Raw genomic sequence first — 19,369 nt, forward strand, 5'->3', positions numbered from 1 at the left:
GCAGTTTGGTCACTTACTAAAAGTCCTTGTAGGCAGAGGAATATTTGCCTGGTTGCCTGTGTGTATGTTTTTGTGACCCCCATGTTTTGACAAGCTCCCAAAATCCCTCAAGATGGCTCCTTCACCTCGAGGTTGAAGCCATGTGAAATTGCCAAACACTTCCCCCCGGGCGGTGTTAAAAGCCTTCAGTACAGTAGTCACTATTTCCTGTTCACTTCCCTTTGCCTTTCGGATTTTATGCCATGCTACTTTGCAAGCACCCTGTTAACAACGTAAGTGCAGTGTGTGTGGGGGGAAAAAAGAAGTAATCCATGATTCATGTGACATGCTCTATGCCCTTGACATGCATCAGGTTTCAGGGCTTGCTTAGAGCATCTTATCAGGGGGAGGCGAGCAGGGACCAGCCCCCAACGGCACGCTTTTCAGCACTTATCGCGGTGCTCACTCTGTGCCAAAAGCAAATCACACAGTGCTGGAGAGGCATCCTTCCAGACAGAAATCTGTATTCATTTAAAATAAAAAACGTGGATCAGTTGATTTGTTCTTTCAAACTTTAGCAAAGTCAGTTTTCTCATCTAGTCCAATGAGTGTGTGCAAAATAGGCCAGAGGCCATGCTTTCTCACTATATCAAACCTGTAGAGTATGACTGCACTGTATAAATTATCTTGGCCTACACTGTCAGTACCAAAGTCATGCATCAGCTCGGTGTTTAAACCCCATGGTATAGCCTTCATCTTCTAACTCACTTTATGAGTTAGATCTTTGACAGTTTCTCTCCTGCTCATCCTTTTATTCACTTCTCCTTCCTTACTCACACCTTTTCTTCTGGCCTTCAAATCTGTTCTCCTCTACTCACTTTTTTTTCTCTTATTTACCTTCTCTCCCCCGCTTGTCCTCTGTGATCTCCAGTCCAGCCCCATATCACCCAGCTGAAAAACGTGACAGCCGTAGAGGGCAGCGCTGCCATGATCTCCTGCGTGGCTGAGGGCGAGCCTCTGCCTGACATTTCCTGGAGAAGAGCCAGCGACGGTCAGACCTTCGTGGACGGAGACAAGGTAGAAGCTGCCAGAAAGCCCATCTGGCTGTGCGTGTGTGTTTGTGTTCATCATCGTACAGCATAGGCTGGAATTACGGCATGAGTGTCGTGCTCAAAGGATATGACTTAGGCAGGAAGGATTTATGGGAAATTTACTGGGGTTGCATACCAAATGCATTTACAGCCATATGCCAAAACATTAAAACACCTGCCTAATACTGTGCAAGTCCCCTTAGTGCTGCTTAACAGGCTCATGTGACGTCTGGGTGTGTCTGGCACTTCTTGCTTTTGTGGGTGTTTAGGTAAGGCCTATGTCAGGGGTGTCAAACATAAGGCCCAGGGCCCAGAATAAGGCCGGCAAAGACTCCGATCTGGCCGACTGGAAGGCTTTGGAAAATGTGAAGAAGTGCACAGATTTTAAACTCCTAACTGTATTTTCATAAGTTTTACAGCTTTGCCTATTGATACAGACACTGCCATTCATACCACACGAAAATAGTTCAGTAATAGATAAACCATTAAATGACAGAAATGTCTGGGCAGTTTTATCAGTTAAAGTGGATGAGTTTGACATCCCTGGCCTATGTGTTTCTGTAAAGGTGAATCCTGTGGAAAGTTCATCCGTGTGAGTCTTTTGTCTAGTTTACTGTGTTTGTTGTGTTGCTGGAATGAAGAGGGAAAAACACCCTTAGGTTTTCAGCTCAGGATCTACCTGGATAGTCTTCTGAGAGACCACAGTCATCGGGGAGTGTCACTGCTATTGTTACTTGTTCTGCTACAATTTTTAGGTGGGTGATATGTGTTAAGGCAATTTCCACAACTGATCTTATTCGATTCTTATGTCACATGCCTGAGTTTATTGTCACAACTGATCACTCTACATTACAGATGAGACACAGATTTGACAGTATTCATATGTATATGGATGGGAGCTACTTAAATTGTATTTTGATTATAATCACAGGTACAAAAACTGACTTAAAAGAATCCAATCATTAGAGAGTCAACCACAGATTGTGTGTCCTGGGCCAAATAAAACAGTGCACGTACTGGTAATGCACAGAGGGGTGAAGACGGAGGCGCTGCTGGTTTTATGGAAGCATCGCTTCATTCAATTTCATTAAAGCTTTGTTTCGAAGAAGTCACATTTTGTCTCTCATTGTGGCGCGGCAGATGGCTCTACCAGTGAGCCTCGGGCACTGTTGCTATGGGAGAAAGTCAGTCAGTGGTGTGAATCAAAACACTGCAGTCACTGTGCAGCAAAACGCAGCACCACACTTCACTGAGTTCACCCACGACCGAAGAAGAAGATGAGGAGAAGAAACAAACGTGTCATTTGAATCCACAAATCTTTATTCGTGGCTGTGTGTTCTTGTGGTTTGAAATGCATCTTTGGCTATGAAATGACTACAATTTCTCTCTAGTGAGAGCCACGGATTTGCCAAATGTCAACTCTAAGGAGTTTCACTAATGAGTTTTGTTTTTTTTTTAATGAAGGAAAGGTGTCCTAAAATTCTCCGTCAAACCCCACGAGGTCATGGAGTCGCTTAACTGGAGCTACAGAGAAAATACCAGCTTTTGTTGTCATGGTGACCATTAAAATGTCACTTTATTTTTTATATATATAAACAAAAACCAAGTCTTGGTTCTTATTGCCGCGGACTACAAAAAAGCAACAGCAGACAGTAACGGCTAATTACTCGTATATGTTGCACCGTTAAAATTAAAGCATTCCCATCTGCCTTATATGAAATGTTGCAATTACAGCCATTCATTGGTGCCACTGCTGTACATTACAGAGTGATTGATCCGGATCTTTTCCTTTTGACAAGATTTTATTTTCACGCTCTGTGAAGCCTCAAAGAGAGCGACCCTCAAACAACAAATGCACATTCACCTTGTACTCACATTATTATCTCAAGGGAAATCAGTAAACACTTTTATTTTGGTTATTTTGGAAGCCAGGACCTTGAAGTTTTCAGGTCAAATCTTTTAGTTTGTACTTTCTTTCTGTCTTCAGTACCTCCCTCAGACTCGCTGACATTATATTCAATCCAGTTTAACCGAAGCGACACAAAGCTTCTATTTTTACTTGTTTCTCCCAGCATCCATTATTCACTTTCTCCATAATAACAGCCACACAAGTGACAAACTGAAAGAAGCCTTTTCTTGAAATACTAATTATTCCTGAATGGCATGCCATCAATGTCAAAACCATACTCGCTTCCATGGCAAGGGGTAAGAAGCAGCTTAAAAAAGAGGAAGAAAAAAAAAACAAAAAAACAAAGATGGCAGCCGTTCCTTTTGCTGGGGAAAAAGGTCATCGCAGAGATAAATGAGTGTGTGCATTGGCTCGAATCGCTCGGGTTGATAAATCACAGCCGAAAATGAGAGTAAGTGCTTCTCTTCCCACAGCAAATGCAATTATGGAAATGCGCAGTGCAAACCAACACACCTAAACATACGCAAAGACAAACATGAGTCGTGCAGTGCGAGGCGTGATGGATGGCAGCAGTCATTTAGGTTTAAAGCAGGATGTTCCTCTCTCAATTTGCTCTCCAATCTGCATATCCAGCCGCCACACACGTGTCTCCCGTTTAGAGTTGTTAAGCTTCGGAAAGTCCTACATGTAATGTTACGTACTACATAGTGTTGCTTCCGTCCTTTTCATTCTTTGTCAGGCTAACACCCTGACCCAGGGTATGAGTGCATAATGGGATGCAGTTCCTGGAATTTAATTATGAATCGAGGCAGAGCATTCTGTGACACCTCGGGTATTGTTTTGCTTCTGATCAAAGTTACTGTCTGCTGTTGTAGTCATTCAGAATATCCAAGGCTAGAGAGCAAGTGTCATTAACTCCGTGCTTTTGTGTAGATGACTTCTGAAAAGATTGACATATTTGCTGTGATTCAACTGTTTTTTTTTTTTTGTTTTTTTTTGTTTTTTTTTAAATGACATCAGAAACAGCAGTATGCGACATTACGTGATGGCAGAGCTTCAGTTCATCCTTTGTCATTTTTTTTTTTTTTTTTTTGTGATTCAACTGTTGATTTCACAGCTAAACCTTGAAATAAGAAGACTCCAACCAATTGTTTCCTGACTTCTCTGTGCCGAAAGACTGCAGTGAAGCGGTCACACCATTGTGATTAATAACCTGGCGAGTAAACCCAGGTTTTTGAAATTTTAAAAAAGAAAGCAGACAGGTATAAAGCTGCAGTTCTCTCACAAGAAGTGCAAACCACATAATGAGGCACGTGTAACAAAGACTGAAAGTAACACAGTTGCTGAAGAAAAAGAAAAGCTGTCTAGTTTGACAGGCTTACCAAAGTAACTCACTACCCCCAATCATTGAGGGGGCAGTTAGTACACCACACTGCAATTAGAGCTGTATGTATTCCAAATCCATGTGTGTTAGCAGGTAATAAATGCCACTTTGACCTCGCCTAGTGGTGTGGTGGTTAGCACCACTGCCCCAGAACAAGCCATTCCTGAGTTTGAATCCACCAGCTGGCCGGGGCCTTTCTGTGTGGGGCCCGTGTCTGAGTCCAAAGATACTCTAAATCGGGCGTAGGTTTGTGAATGCTTGTCTGTTTCTTTGTGTTAGCCCTGCAACAAATTGGTGACCTATCTAGGGTATCCACTGCTCTTAACCTGTGACACCTGGGAGTAGTTCCAGCCCTACTGTAACCCCAAATTGGATAAGTGGAAGAAAATGGATGGGTGGACTCTTTTTTTGCTATCTTGCTCTTTTGCAAGAGAATGCATGGCACTCATACAGTAACAACTAGTTTTTCAAAAGTATTTTTACATGCAATTGTCATTTACAAAGTAAACATATTGCTTGGTTAAAAATTACTTGAAACTATTGACTGATAACATAAAGCCTTGAAGAAATTTTTTATGGAGGGCATAAAACAAGAGAGGAAAGTAGCAGTTTTTGTACCGTTGCATGCCTTTCCTGGAACCAGAAGAGTCACCTCTGGCTTGTCTTTAGAAAGAATGCAGGTTTAAAGCACTTCCTGAGCGACTTCACTCTTCAAACTATGCTCATTGTTTATACTCACTTCAGTTCAATGTTATTTTTAGTTCAATGTGATTGTCCCGACAGTAGTCATCTCTGGGCACACTTTATTAACTTTATGGATGTATACGACAGATATAGCCTTATTCTTTCAGCAATCTTTGAAGAAAATAAAAAAAAGTATAAATGGCCTGTATTTATATAGCGCTTTACTTAGTCCCTAAGGACCCCAAAGCGCTTTACATATCCAGTCATCCACCCATTCACACACTGGTGACGGCAGCTACATTGTAGCCACAGCCACCCTGGGGCGCACTGACAGAGGCGAGGCTGCCGGACACTGGCGCCACCGGGCCCTCTGACCACCACCAGTAGGCAGCGGATGAAGTGTCTTGCCCAAGGACACAACGACCGAGACTGTCCGAGCCGGGGCTCGAACCGGCAACCTTCCGATTACAAGGCGAACTCCCAACTCTTGAGCCACGATCGCCCCGATAAAAGTATAGTTCTGCGCTAAAGTCTTGAACGACCGCCCATTTCATTATATTTTGCTTCGAAGGAGCCATACATTCTTGTTTTTTGGTGGGTTTTTTGAGTGTTTTTTCTTTCATCTTTCATCAAACATCCAAAGAAGAGCTTTGAATGTCCTTCAAGAAGCCTGGAGAACTATTCCTGAAGACTACTTTCCTGAAGAAATGACAAGAAAGCTTTTCTAAAGCTGCGTACACACTGGAAGCAATATGGTGACCCGATACTGTAGAAAGTAGGTTGCACTTGACATAAATTTTCTCAACTCCCGAGTGAGAGGCTGAAGCAACTACTGAAATAATGAAATAATGAGTACTGTTGATTAACATATGACCTTGTAGTAATTATATTGGTAGGTTACCTTAGCAACTGATTTCTGGAACATCTGTAAGCGTGTGTCAGTTTCAAAGCAATGTGTGATGAATACATTTCAACTTTAAAGAGTCTAGGCTGTGTTAAAGAATAAAGCCAGTCACACCAAATATTGACTTTTAAGATTGTAGACTTGTACAAACTCTGTTTTTGCCTCATACACTGTATTTCCATATATTTTTCCCAATGTTTCAATAAATCCATGCACCTCTTTCCGATTTTTCCAAGCAAAATATGAAGAAATAAAGGGTGACTCAAGACTTTTTAGCAATACGGTAGAATTCCTTCAGCAGCCCTTCTTTCAAATCTTGCAGGGTCAACAGGCAGAAGGCCTTAGTGCCAATGAGTCTGTGTCTCAAATCCGTATTGCTGTAATAGGCCCTAAATAACAATGGAGTTGCTCTGAAATTGGTGGCATCAAGCACAAACGTTCCACCCTTTCTGAGACATTTTCCCTCACTGACGCTTGTCAAAGAAAGCCAAAAGGTTTTGGTCTCTAAAAACTAAAAAGCCTCTTACTCTCTTCAAGGAATTTTGAAGCTATTTTCAAAGACAATTGATCAGTCAGTTAACATGTTATCTCAAAGATAACTTCTCCAGTCTCTCAAGTTACAGAGGCACTGTACTCAGAAAGAAATGAACCACTGTTGGCCAGCAAGACATCAGGGTTAAGCCTGAAGTCTCTTGCCTGACAGTACAGGCCCTCAGTCACTGCAACACCCAAAAATAGATAATAGCAAATCATTTCCTGTCGCATCCCATGTGAAACCCCTCGTTGGCCTCCATTTCCTTCAACCAAGAAGCCATTATTAAATGTCATTTTGTTGTTGTCTTGAGGTTGAGGTGATGCAGTAATCATTATAGTTGTGCAAATATGAAGACCCCCGTGTTCAGCCCCAGCACCCAACTGTTAGAATTAGCTGCACTTGCCAGAATTAGACTAGCTGTGTTTCCAGCCTCGCTGACATTTACAGCTGACATTTTTAATATCTGAAAACTCTCCAACAATTGGACTGAAATAACACTGGAACACGCTCCAGAATTCCATTTGAGAGATTGCATTTCAGATATAACTTCATGTGTTTGATGTGGCACATGACATGCCTGGTTTTTATTGTGAAATTATGGATCAGTTATAGACAGGATTTCATATGTGTCTGCCCCTTTTATGCCTGCTCATGCCTACCCGTTTGTTCGTTAGTCATCTCCCCCATCCTTTTAAACTCCCTTCTTTCTTTTTACTTATAATATATGTCTTTATGTTGTTTGCTGCTCGTGTGCGCAGAGTACCTGCAGTGAGTGTGCTGTTGCAGCAACACGTATGTGCAGTTCATGGGCGTGCATGTCGCTGCTGTGTTTGCTTCTGGCCGCTCGCCTCGCCGTCCGACTGAGCTGCATATCAAACAGGCTGTGCTTTGGGGGCTGAGTTCGTCTCTAGACACAGACCCTGTCAGTTGGCAGAGATGGGGGGGCGGGTGGATGGATTGCGGGGAGGCGGCGGTGTTAGCAAGTAATTTCCTGACTCAGAAGCTCTCTCCTCGAAGATTTCCTCTCCTTCCCCCTCAGCATTCCTATTCAACACACACACTCTCAATCCCATTGACCTCAGCTGGCGAGGCAAACAAGCAAAGTCTGCAGTGGCAGCACAAAGAGACCAGATCCAAGCCTTTAAACGCCGCTTCACCTCATTGGTTGATAGTATTGCGATGATAAGAGCAAAGATAAGCCATTCTAAACAGGATAATGCCCAAGCAGTCTGCGAGCGACAACATAAAGAGTGTGTGATTCAGAAGAGGGGGCTTCAGGGCCGAGGCTTATGGGGCTTAGACACATAATGAGTATTACCTGAGGTGGGGAGATGGGGGGGGGGTTGTGACAGGAGGGCAGTAGAAGGGGCAGGATGTGCATTGATTTACTGGGGAAATCTATGAAGGTGTGCAGAAGGTACACACAAATACACACTCAGTATGCAAACATGCAAGTACATTGGAATATAGAAAAATGCAAGATTTTAGCAATGCAGACATAAAACAGAAGAAGGGTGATGGCCTCAAAAAAAGGAACATATTTAAACTAAACCTCCCTTTTTCTAGTTTCTATGGCTACAAATGTAATATACGGGTGGTGAGGCGGAGTACTAAAGCGCAGCTAGACCTGTAAGTCACATAGATCAACAAAGTCCACATGAAGAAGAGGTTTTGGTGGATGAAAGGCTCAAACTCAAACTCACCCATGAGCCTTGGGTTTGTGTGCTATGTTAAACTAAAGCTATATGTGGAAGTATTATGTTTAGGCTTATTGTTTCTTATGTGACCATCCAGGGGGCTGTACAAATAATTTTGCCAAAAAAAATCACATGATGAAACAGTAATGCAATTTAGGGCTATGTGTGCAGGGCGAAAAAGTATATTTTTTTCTCATTTGAAAAAGTGCTGTAAGTAGAAATGGCGGGCCACCTCATCACAGAAGTTGTCAAATATTATTGTGTCCTATTAGAAAAATTCTGACTACGCTCAGCTGTCATTTACTGTAGATATAGCCTGGGGCTACGGCTCACCTTCTCCTAGAAATTACTTTAGCATTACATATGAACTTGAAGTGTGCTTTTTACATATATGTGTGATATGCATTCAGATCCCTGTGTTTTTTGATAATAACACTTTTTTAAAAAGTTTTGTCTATTTGTCAGTTTTGTACACCATCGCATTGGGATGTCCATGAGTTATAGATTTTAGGCAGTCATTGTCTACAAAGGAGTTCAAAGTATTAAAGTATTAGTAATCGTCAAAGGTTGTTCCACAGTTATTCACTGGTAATGCTGAAGACATGTACTGTTAGAAAAATAAGACTGGTGAGGTTCACATGGTTGCCAGTAGGTGGAATAAAAACAGCAGTGGCTGCAGTGACTCCTGACCAGTGTTGGGACTAACGCGTTATTAAGTAACGCGTTACAGTAACTACGTTGTTATTATTGTGGTAACGAGCACGGTAACTAGTTATTGTGCCAAAACCGGGAACGCGTTAATCGTTACTTCGTGTGGTGGCTATCGCGGAGCTTCCACAGATTCAATAACATTAGCAAGTGGTGGAGGCCAGCAGGTGGATGAAGGAAAAGGGAGGCAGGAGGAGAGACCCGAAGCGGCCGCTGCTCCGAGAGTGTCAGGTGAACTGAACTTCAGGTAAGAAGTTATAACCTGCAGTCCATCTGGGTCAGATATGAACCAAGTTTAGGTGGAGTTTATTTTCGTTATGCTGACTTTTTCGTACTGCGTGCTTCCTAAGTAGCTGACAGCTGGTAACTGTGCAGGGGCAGGTCTAGCAGTGTTGCCAGGGGTCCATGTAGGGAATTAAAAGGGAAAGGGGGACACAAGGAAATACTTTCTTATTCTCATTTAAAATGTCTCACTTTAAAAAAAATTAATTATCTGAGTCTTGCAACAAACAATGGATAGATTGATACATATATACCATCAGAACAGTGTACATCACTGTCACAACAGTGTTTATTTTCATTCAAAGGCTTTATGATTTTTCCTATAATGGTGGGCCGGTCTCTAGTCAAAATGCCCGGGACGATTTTTTTTGTCCCAGTCGAGCTCTGTATGCAGCTCATCTGCAGTCTGGTGTTACCTACATCTTCCTATTCAGACGGCAGAATTTCCGAGTTCTGAGTACAATCGAAAGCACCACGACTGCAGTTTTTGTGTTGGATGTAAAAAGCAGGCTAGGATAGAATCAGGTGTGGGATTTCTCTCGTGGAAATGTGCACATTATTTTTTCCTTTCTATTGGTAGGTGGCACAGTGCACTTGTGGCAAGTAAGCAAGCTAGAAGACTGGCAGTCTGGCTGGGTATCCAGTTATGGAAGCAACACATTAACAAGAGAATTCTGAGTAAAACCAAAGTTACTTTCCCTAGTAACTAGTTACTCTGAAAGTAACGAGTAACTTGAAGTAACTGAGTTACTTTTGATAGAAGTAACTAGTAATGTAACTAAGTTACTAATTTAAAGTAACTTACCCAACACTGATCCTGACATCCTCGCTGTGTGTCCAGAGGGGGAACATCGTAAGCTTGTTTGTAAAACTCTTGTTTGTAAAAGTGTAATTGTACAAAATCTTGTGGACTTAAATGTATAAACGGAATAATCAGAAAACTAAACTGCTGTAGTTAAGCTAATAGTGTTCTATTTTTTTAGCCAGACATTTTAAAACTTCCCCTTAAATGTGTCCCTGATCACAATCCTCTATGTCATCGCTCTGTTGTGCTGCTGCAAGTAAGTAAGATTACGTCGGTCAATATCAAAATGTGTTGCATATATAGCCTTAATTTGTGTCAACTGAGCTGTGGCTAAGTACCTGAAGATAACTAACTGAAAACACAAACTGTCAAAACACAGAACGTCATAGTTCTGTATTGCCACAGGATTATTATTTTTTTATCCTCCAGTTATCGCTACAAAAGCCTGCAAAGCCCTGTGGCATAAACATCTACTAAACAGATTTAATAGAAACTCAATTTGACTTTCAGCCTCAGATTTCCCGCTCTTTTTTTTCACAAATTCTAATAATTCCTTTATTAGTAACACATCTTCATTACTAACTGGAACCCCGTTTTAAATCAAGCCTGGAGCCAAAAACCATCTCTTCTAGTTTTTACTATTAATTGACTAATTAGTTGGCAATGATGCATGAAAGTTTGGAGTGGTATCATGACTTTGGGTTGGTTAACATTCATCTCAATCCCAAGCTTCCTTAAATGTGTCAGTGCATTTGTTGACCAGTCTTTCACCCCTCAGACATGTCCCTGATCATGATCCCTTTGTTGTCTTGCTACAAGCAGCTACACAACCCATAGCACTGGTGATTATGTGAGTCTATTTCAGTGTGCCATTTCAGTGTTACTTAGCAGTGATAGCTCAATCATAATCTGCTGCTGCTGTGTCTTTTTTGTGCACGGAGGCTTCAAGAGGCTGGGAGAGATCGCTATCATAATGTGTCATATGTGGTGTGGCGGGTACTTGCATTAAAAATACCCTCCAGCACACCAAGCCTCTATGAATAATAAGAGCTCAACTAAAGCTGTGTTTCCTATTCATGGCGATACCTTATGTGCAAATAAATGTCAGCAAACTTCATGACATGAAGTAGCAATAATGAATCAAACTTGTGTTTCCTGTGCAAGTGTTAACGTTGCGATGATATATCATTTCACATAACACAAAGATATAGAGTCTTTCTCTGTGTCAACAGGAGATAAATTATCTTCAAAATCAGCCGAAACGGAGATGGAAGGTAACAATGTTTGAAACGGTTCTTCTGCCTATTGTCTGTGACCTTCAAATCCTCTGCTGCGGGTCTCTATTGTGTCAACTCTGCATCCATAGGCAGCATCACTGAAAAGTAGTTTCTCTGGGGTCACGGAGGTTATCTGATGGCAACAGTCTGAAGGCTTATGGCCGTATCATGTCTGCAGTGGGGATGCTCCTGAGGTGTTTTTTCTCATTACAGGGGAATGTCGATTACTGGAATGATAGCCTCGTCTGCCGTAATTGACCCGTTGCTTCAAATTGATACCATCTGTCTTCATACAGATGTAATGACCTTGTAATAAATCGACAGTTTATTGCATTAACCCTGACTCTTTGTGACAAGTGACGATTGCCTGCAAAGGGAGGTGTCAAAATGGATCAAGGGGTCGCCACTCGGTGGCAAGAACAAAGTTGGACCAACAACTTTCTCTAAATTAGTTGGCGACAGACCCGAAGCCTTCCTGGATTCTGCTTTGTCATTTCTCCAGTTTTACATAACCATGAATGAAAAATAGTATCATATTCACGGTTGGACCTATTATCTTCTCCAGATTTAGCATCCCCGTTCTGTCTGGAAGTTTCAAACAGAGCTCACAGCTAGAAGCTGACCTTCATTTCTGGCTTTATTCCATCACCTGAGTTTCAACTCGCTAGGAAAGACTGTATATGTTTTAAATTGTATTTTAAAAATGCACATTATTCAGCGTTACTGTAAAGCTACAAGTGCTGGCAGAATGGCTCATTTTCAACTTTTTCCCCCTGGCCAGATTAGAGCGAGCCAATAAAAACAATAAAACATTAAAGAACAACATCTAAAACCATTACAGCAGGAAGCAAATGACCGTCTCTCTGACCCCGTAGGATTGTCCACAGGCTCTCTGCGTATGCAAGGATACATCTAGTACTGCTTACTTTTTTATTACATACACTGAAGGATGCAGAAGCACTCAGGAGAACAGAGTCTTGATTACATTTTCTGATGACACTGCAGCGTTGACTCTTTTGAGTTTTTCTTTTATCAGCTGGGTTCACAGCCTCGCAACAGTCTGAACAGCATTGTTAAAATCTTCTCTAAGATCATCAGAGTGAAACAAAGAGATCTGGGTTCTTTTTGCAACCAACAAATCCCTCAGAAAGCGGCACATATTTTGCCTCTTTGCGAATATTTTCTTTATCAAGGCTGTTTGTTAAAACTAACTGATATTCTGAAGCATCTTCTGTATTTTAACGGCATAATACTGTTTTCTTTTAAGTCTGGTCAGCAAATAAATACTTATGGGATTTTTAAAAAGTTGATTTTATTAGGCTTGAATTCTTGTTTGCATTTATATTTTTTCATATGCTCACTTCTGTTTATTTTTTATGTGCTGCCTCAAACTAATTCAAACCACTAAATTAGTGCCGATGACTATAATTGATGTAAGTTTTCATTTTTATTTTAACTAATTAATATTAAGGTATACTTGTTTACCACATATTGTGATATATAGTTTATGCATTCTTGTTTAAATTCTGAATCTATGCTGTATTTTTCTAAATACAGAAAAGAGCCAGTCTTATAGACTCATAGACTCATATCATTATTCATCTTTAATGATCCCAACAGTGTATAGTAGTGAGGTGGTTAATATTTCATATTGGTTTCATATCCATGTTTGGTTCCTATTGGTGTGTGATTTGGTGTAGCGAGCAACAGGTCGCCATGCAGCTTTGGAGGTGGACTTGATGTTGTTCAGATGTTGATATAAACAGCTTTCATGTAACCGTGTGATGTATAGGTCAAAACAGAAAAATGTGTTCTCTCGATCATGTAAGAGATGTGTGCAAATAGTCTTAATTGACCATTTGTAATTATATTTTATATTTATATTTTTTCTGAGTTTATTTATTATAAACTTTATCATAAAATGAAGTACATTTAACTTTAAATTATGCTATTGTGGTAGACAGTTGAGTAAATTCTGACTAAGTTTTTCAATACCGATACTTATATTTGCTGATTTAAAATTCCAATATTGTGATACTCAAGGATATTTTCTTCTTCCAGATACATGAAACATAAATAACATTTCCCTAACATTTGCTATGCGTATTTAATTTGTGTACTTGTTTGCTATTATTTGTTCACCCAAGTCTAGACACATTCTTGTTCCGACACACCTGAATCAATTGAATGGCTTGTTATCAGGCCTTTGCCAAACTTGATGGCAAACTTGAAGAGGTAATCCAATCATTTGATTCAGCTGTGTTGCAGTAGGAAGGCATCCAAAAGCTGCAGGACAGCAGCTCTCGAAGACTGGAGTTGGATACCCCTGGTTTACAGCCTTTCAAACACGTTTCCATCAGAAAAGTTGTCCAGAGTGCCCTCTGGTGGACAAACTATGCAGTCTCGATACTCATAACAGTTGAAAGGTGTTTCTACTGTTTATTTGACTTTTTTACTTTTTTTTTTCAAATTTTACTATGTTGAATAAAATTCAATATTTCTTGACTATGAGTATAGCATATTGAGGACCTTGTACATATTTAAGACAAGGATTAACTTGTAGTATAGTGGGTAGTATATTGAAGCGGTGGCAGTTTTCCAGTTAACGTCCAATAACTTGAGACACAGTGTGTGTCTCCAGTACAGGTTTTATTGTTGTCAGTAAGAAGAGACCAAGTAGGCAATCCGTGTCTTGTTTGGGAAAAAGTCAGAGAGTGAAAAGACGACCTGCTGTATTTTTCCTTTGGGGCGTTTGGTTTTATTTCCATTCTCTGTTTTGCTTGAACTGAACTCTCTTTTGACACGTCGTCACTCCCAAACAGAAGGTTTGATCAGCATGTGGTTATGATTTCTGTGATCTCAGCCAGACGTGTGTGTCTGAAATGACCACGTAAAAAGATATCCTGCTTTATGACATTATACAGATCCAAGAGTAGAAAGAAAACTGTCTGAAATGAAGCATTTAGAACAGTCTGAAGCTTAAGCTATAGGCTTATTGGGATTACTAGTACATATGCTGGCTTTACTACTTGAAACTTCTGCCATTTAAGCTGTCTGTTACATTTGGATTTGAGTTTAAAATTATTGTTGTGTTTGTGTCCTCAGAGCCAGGATGGGAGGTTTGAAGTTCGTGGGCGTCACGGCAAGTCAGTGCTGACCATCAGCGGCGTGAGGCTCTCCGACTTGGGTCGATTTGACTGCGAGGCGCTCAGCAGGATCGGAGGTCATCAGAAGAGCATGTTCCTGGACATTGAATGTAAGCGCGCCCATTAAACGCCATGCACGCACTTTTTGTTAGAGTGCACATGCAGTCCACAGCAGGCTTCCAAGAACTGGAGATATTCAAACAACAAGTTGCCTAACATTGCCTGTGGGTAAAATGCAGAGGAGTGTTGTTTTTGCAGAGCCCTGGTCACCTGTTACAGCCTCTTACAAGCTTCTCCTTTCTGCCTTTCTATCGGCTCTTTGCGGTCCTTGCTGTGGAAATGGGACACATAAACACATTTAAGCAGAGTTCAAAAGTTCACTCACGCTCAGTTCTAATAATTCTTTTTGTAGTCTGGCTATTTCATCTTTTTTTCCCTCTCTGAAATGCATTATATCATTATAAACAAGTCACCCACCACGCACACTGCCTCCAGAAGGGTTAATTAGTGAGAGGATATCATGCATCGCCTTTCTTTTTTTCTCCTGCTGACAGCTCTGCTACTTCCCAACGCGTGCATCCATTCCTCAGTGCTGGTTGTTTGGGGTTGTTTGGGGCGGGCTCTCCCCTGCTTAATGAGCTCTGAAGCAAAGATCTCCATTTTGGCCTCAGAATGATTAGGTTCATTAGTAGCGAGGCTCAGTGGAGTTTTTTTTTTTTCCTTTTTCTTTGGGTAGCAATTGATTCCACCTTGAAGCTCAGAGGAACAACAAAGAGCTAGGCCAGGCAAACAAATATATCCAAAGAGACAGCGAGGAAAAAATGAAGACCATATCTGCGTTGTCACATGCAAACCAATTTTCTCCTTTTCATACTGAGGTGACTTTTTGAGTTCATGGATTCCCCTCAAAATTTTGTTTTGCACGGTTCCTGAAAAGTTGACATTTTAGGAAAAACTTGTAGCAAAAAAACAATCCCAAATTCATGCACCCACTCTCTAACCGTGAAGCAAAGTTGCTGTCATTACACTGCAAACTTGTTTTGCTGGAGCCACAGCTGACAACTCACGCCTGCGCTCTCACAGCCTGTGTCTCTGCACAGAGACACAGGCTGTGAGTCTGAGTGTGGAGGGGCTGAGCCAGCCGTTGCCACCGAACTAATGAACTCATTTACTAAGTCACTGCAGGCTGCAGGGGGATAACACGTCCTCGGCTGTGACAGAGAGCCAGGCATCAATCTCTTTAATGGAATCCTGCAAGCGAGCATAAAACAACCATAATGCCTCTCCGACTGAGCGGGGCCGACCGGGCCGAAAGAAATCCGCACAACAGCTCGCCGCCGCAGTCGTCCATTACTGCCCTTTCTATTTGCCGGCGCCAATGAGCTTCTGTTTGCATGCTTTATTCCTATTCTTGGGGGGCACGATCGCAATGGAGACCCCCACCCATAGCGTGAGGTAGCTTCAATTAAGTTTTTCTTTTTTTACACTGCCGAAGGAGTTGAGGAAGCAGCAATTAAATGCTTTCCCCCCTGTCTTCTCTTTAAGGTGAAGCCTCAGCAAGTTATTTATTTATTTATTTTTTTACATCTTTGATCATCCAGCACAGCTCCACCTTTGATTTGAGTGTTTAATTGGCTGCCACAAATTCCAGACACACCAGCAATTACTCTTTTAGCAATTCAGGTCTTGTTTTAGTTTTTTTTTAAAAAGCTCCTTTTCCATGTAAACGAGGTGGGTGCAAGAAGTGACGTTACTCTGTTTTGTTTAGATATACCAAAGTTCCTGACCAACCACACCGTTTATTATTCATGGGAGGGAAATCCGGTGAACATCAGCTGCGACGTGATGTCCAACCCACCTGCCACCATGCTGTGGAGGCGAGAGCGCTTCACTATCTCCACAGAGGGAACCGCCAACATGAGGGTGCACAGCGCCGAGGGCAAGTCTGTGCTGGAGGTGAGTTCAAGTCCTCCGGTGGCAGCCAGGTTAGGTTTAGGGTCACGAGACAAAAAATGTGTTTGAAAGTTTAATAATGACTCTGTCAGTGTGGTTTATCAAACAGAGGTGCAAAAGAAATGGAGTTTTTTGTAATGAATTGAATTTTCTTCTTTGAGGGAAAAAAACAATTAAATAAACAATAAAAACAACAGTGAAAGACAGACCTGTAGTTTAATGAGTTTAAAAAGAAAATAAATTCTGATGGCTCTTTATGAAGACTTACTCACACTGATATAGTTTTCAAAAATTTGACAAAATTCAGATTTTGATGTTTCTATTGGCATCCCAGTTTAATGGAAGTAAGCGAAAGCCCAGTGGTGGTCATTGTGAATAGTTTGTCATAAAGGATGCTTTTAACTGAAGAAGTCATGAAAACTAGACACCCATACTCAGTTTTAAATGATGATTTCATTTATTACAGAAAAAGTTGTTATCCAAATCTACATGGACCTGTGTGAAAAAGTAATCACCCCCCAAACCTAATAACTGGTTATCTTGTCAGCAATCAAGCATTCAAGTCTTTCATAAGGCTGTGGAAGATTTTGATCCTCTCGTTTTTGCAGAATCGTCTCAAATCAGCCCCACTGGAAGGTGTTTTTAAGGTCATGCCAAAGCATATCAGTATAATTCTGTTTCAAATCAGTCCTATGAACACCAAAAACACATATTATTCAGTGCATGTTTAGTATATAAAGCACAGTTATATATCGAGCACAGTTGGAGCAAAAGCAGAAAAGTCCAAGTGAAATCTTTAGTTTTAATATGAATTGTGATCGACTGTATTGTTTATCTGCGTCCAGGTGACTCCTATGTCCGACAGAGACTTTGGCCGCTACAACTGCACGGCCAGAAACAACATTGGAGTTCGATACCAGGAGTTCATTTTGGCCCAGGCAGGTGAGTCTGCAGAACTGCCACTAATGCGCTAATGAGGCTAGCAACTCAATTTCAAGACCAGAACATGTGGACGTCTCAGGGACCCTGCACCTTTTCAATAACCGCTCTCCCAGTAACTCCAGCCATTCAACTACTTTGTAACCCTCTACCTCTCTACTAATGGTAATAGCCTTATTTGCAATTCTCAGGAAGATAAATTCCACTACAACTCCCAACCCCTATTCAGCCTCGCCTAATCTCAAATAGTGCTGGCTGATTTACCATACCCCTCGCAATTTAACTGAAGTACTCCCTAATTTACGGTAGCGAGGGCTAATACACAATAGTGCAGTCTAATTATCTTTAGTGCAGATTGAATTGCTCTAGCTAAGGAAGAAAAAAGTAGTGAGCAAAAAGCTGACCAAAAATGTCGTCTTGCAGGAAACAGTAGGTTTTAGAAGAGTTTGTGACTCTTACAATTCAGCACAACACACACTCAGGCACACGCAAGAAAACACACTGTGAACATGTTTGTGTTCTTAACGGATATTTGAGACGTACCTTATGTAGAATACACTGTCTTCAAAGCTTGATCATAAACTGATAGAAGAATCTGAGGGTGGAAGTGTGTTTGTAGTGAGTCAAACTGTTCTGAATTTTGCCTTGATGTTTTAAGTGAGAATCACTAATACAACCAAAACACCTTGAGTCACATCAAAAACATATCCAAGGACAAGTGATGCAGTCAAGTGATGTGGCAACTTACCTGAAAATAAAATAAGTTGCTGTCTATTAAATTGCTAGAGTCTAGAGTCGGCTAGGTTTAATATGGCAGTGATGTCAGGAAGTTTTTAGAGTCAAGGTTTATTTGTGCAGGAAATATATTCAGAGGTCTTACGCAGAAGCATTTATTGCAGTGAGCTTAATATCAAGGAGAACAAAGATGGACACTGCTTATTGCCACCCAGTTCTAGAACAATCTTGGAGGCAACAGCAGGAGAACGGATTTATAGTCCAATAATCCAAATATTTAACCCACAATGAGGTAGTGGTCATGCACAGGGAGACAGGTGGAGCGGCACGCAGGCAAAACACAGTGTCTATATAAACAGATAAAAAAATATGGTACTGGATTTAAAAAAAAAAAAAGCAGAACTCAAGCAATTAAACAAACTAGGAATCAAGGAAGGCTAAGGTGTTGCACACTAAACATGGGTGACACAAAGGAGGGAAAACTAGCAAAGAAATGATGTACAATAGAAATTACTTACAGAAACCTGACATTGTGGCCATTTCTTAATATATCTATCCTCATCCTGCGCAGAATAGATTCTGTTCCTGTCTGTTCCAGCTAAAAGAAAAGACTAACACAGCCCCTGCACTTTTAATCTGCATGAATAGAAATGTTATGTTTTTAATGTCCTATCTTTTCACCTAAAATTAAAGTACACAGCCTCCTCTCAGGCGTTGTATAAGCTGAATTATTACATCTCTCCTAAATAACCCTTGAAAGCTTACCAAATATAGAAAAATAATCTTTTACAATGTCTGTCTTTAGTTTTATTACGGTGGCACTGTGCCATTTATCTTTGATCAAAAATACATTCAGTGTAGTTGGTTATTGCTGTGTAAATGTCAGAGTTAGGTCCATAAATATTAAGACAATTGCCTCTGTACTCTGAGGTCCTCCCATTTGTTTTGTTACATTAGTCAAATTACTCACGCTGGAAGACTTTTTTTATTTTTTATCCTTCTGCAGTATCTGCTGTTTGGCAGTGTGCACCCTCCAACACAAGAATTCCCTCCCCCACTACATTGCAGCACAGGTCAGAGCTGGTATGAATGACATGAATGGCTGATCATTCACACACAGCATGAAAACAATGAGCTTTTGTGGAGGTGGGTTGCAAAGCTGCTTGAAAAGCTAGGAGCAAATTCAGTAGCTTGGGTAGTAGGATGTGTATAAGGGTATCAGCGGTGCCATCAGCTGGTGCTTGCTTCTTATCAGCTGATGGGAGTGGAAATCTGAGTCAGTCAAACAGTCAGTCTTTCTGGCTCTTTGTTCTAGACTGAAATATCCCACCAACAATGGGA

At 41.1% G+C, this 19,369-nt stretch overlaps 1 protein-coding gene across 3 annotated transcripts in view; it reads left to right on the top strand.

Moving 5' to 3' along the window:
• ncam2 (neural cell adhesion molecule 2) overlaps positions 1-19,369 on the top strand; it is a 424,645-nt gene that overhangs the window by 346,288 nt on the left and 58,988 nt on the right. For all 3 annotated transcript variants that reach the window (XM_005747333.1, XM_005747331.1, XM_005747332.1), the window contains exons 8-11: positions 911-1,056; positions 14,361-14,511; positions 16,170-16,357; positions 17,200-17,296. In XM_005747333.1, coding sequence (XP_005747390.1) covers positions 911-1,056; positions 14,361-14,511; positions 16,170-16,357; positions 17,200-17,296 — 582 coding nt within the window. The remainder of the gene's footprint in view (positions 1-910; positions 1,057-14,360; positions 14,512-16,169; positions 16,358-17,199; positions 17,297-19,369) is intronic.

This window comes from Pundamilia nyererei, unplaced genomic scaffold (assembly GCF_000239375.1).
Source record: "Pundamilia nyererei isolate P.nyererei 1_Seehausen unplaced genomic scaffold, PunNye1.0 scaffold00194, whole genome shotgun sequence".
Classification (NCBI taxonomy): domain Eukaryota; kingdom Metazoa; phylum Chordata; class Actinopteri; order Cichliformes; family Cichlidae; genus Pundamilia; species Pundamilia nyererei.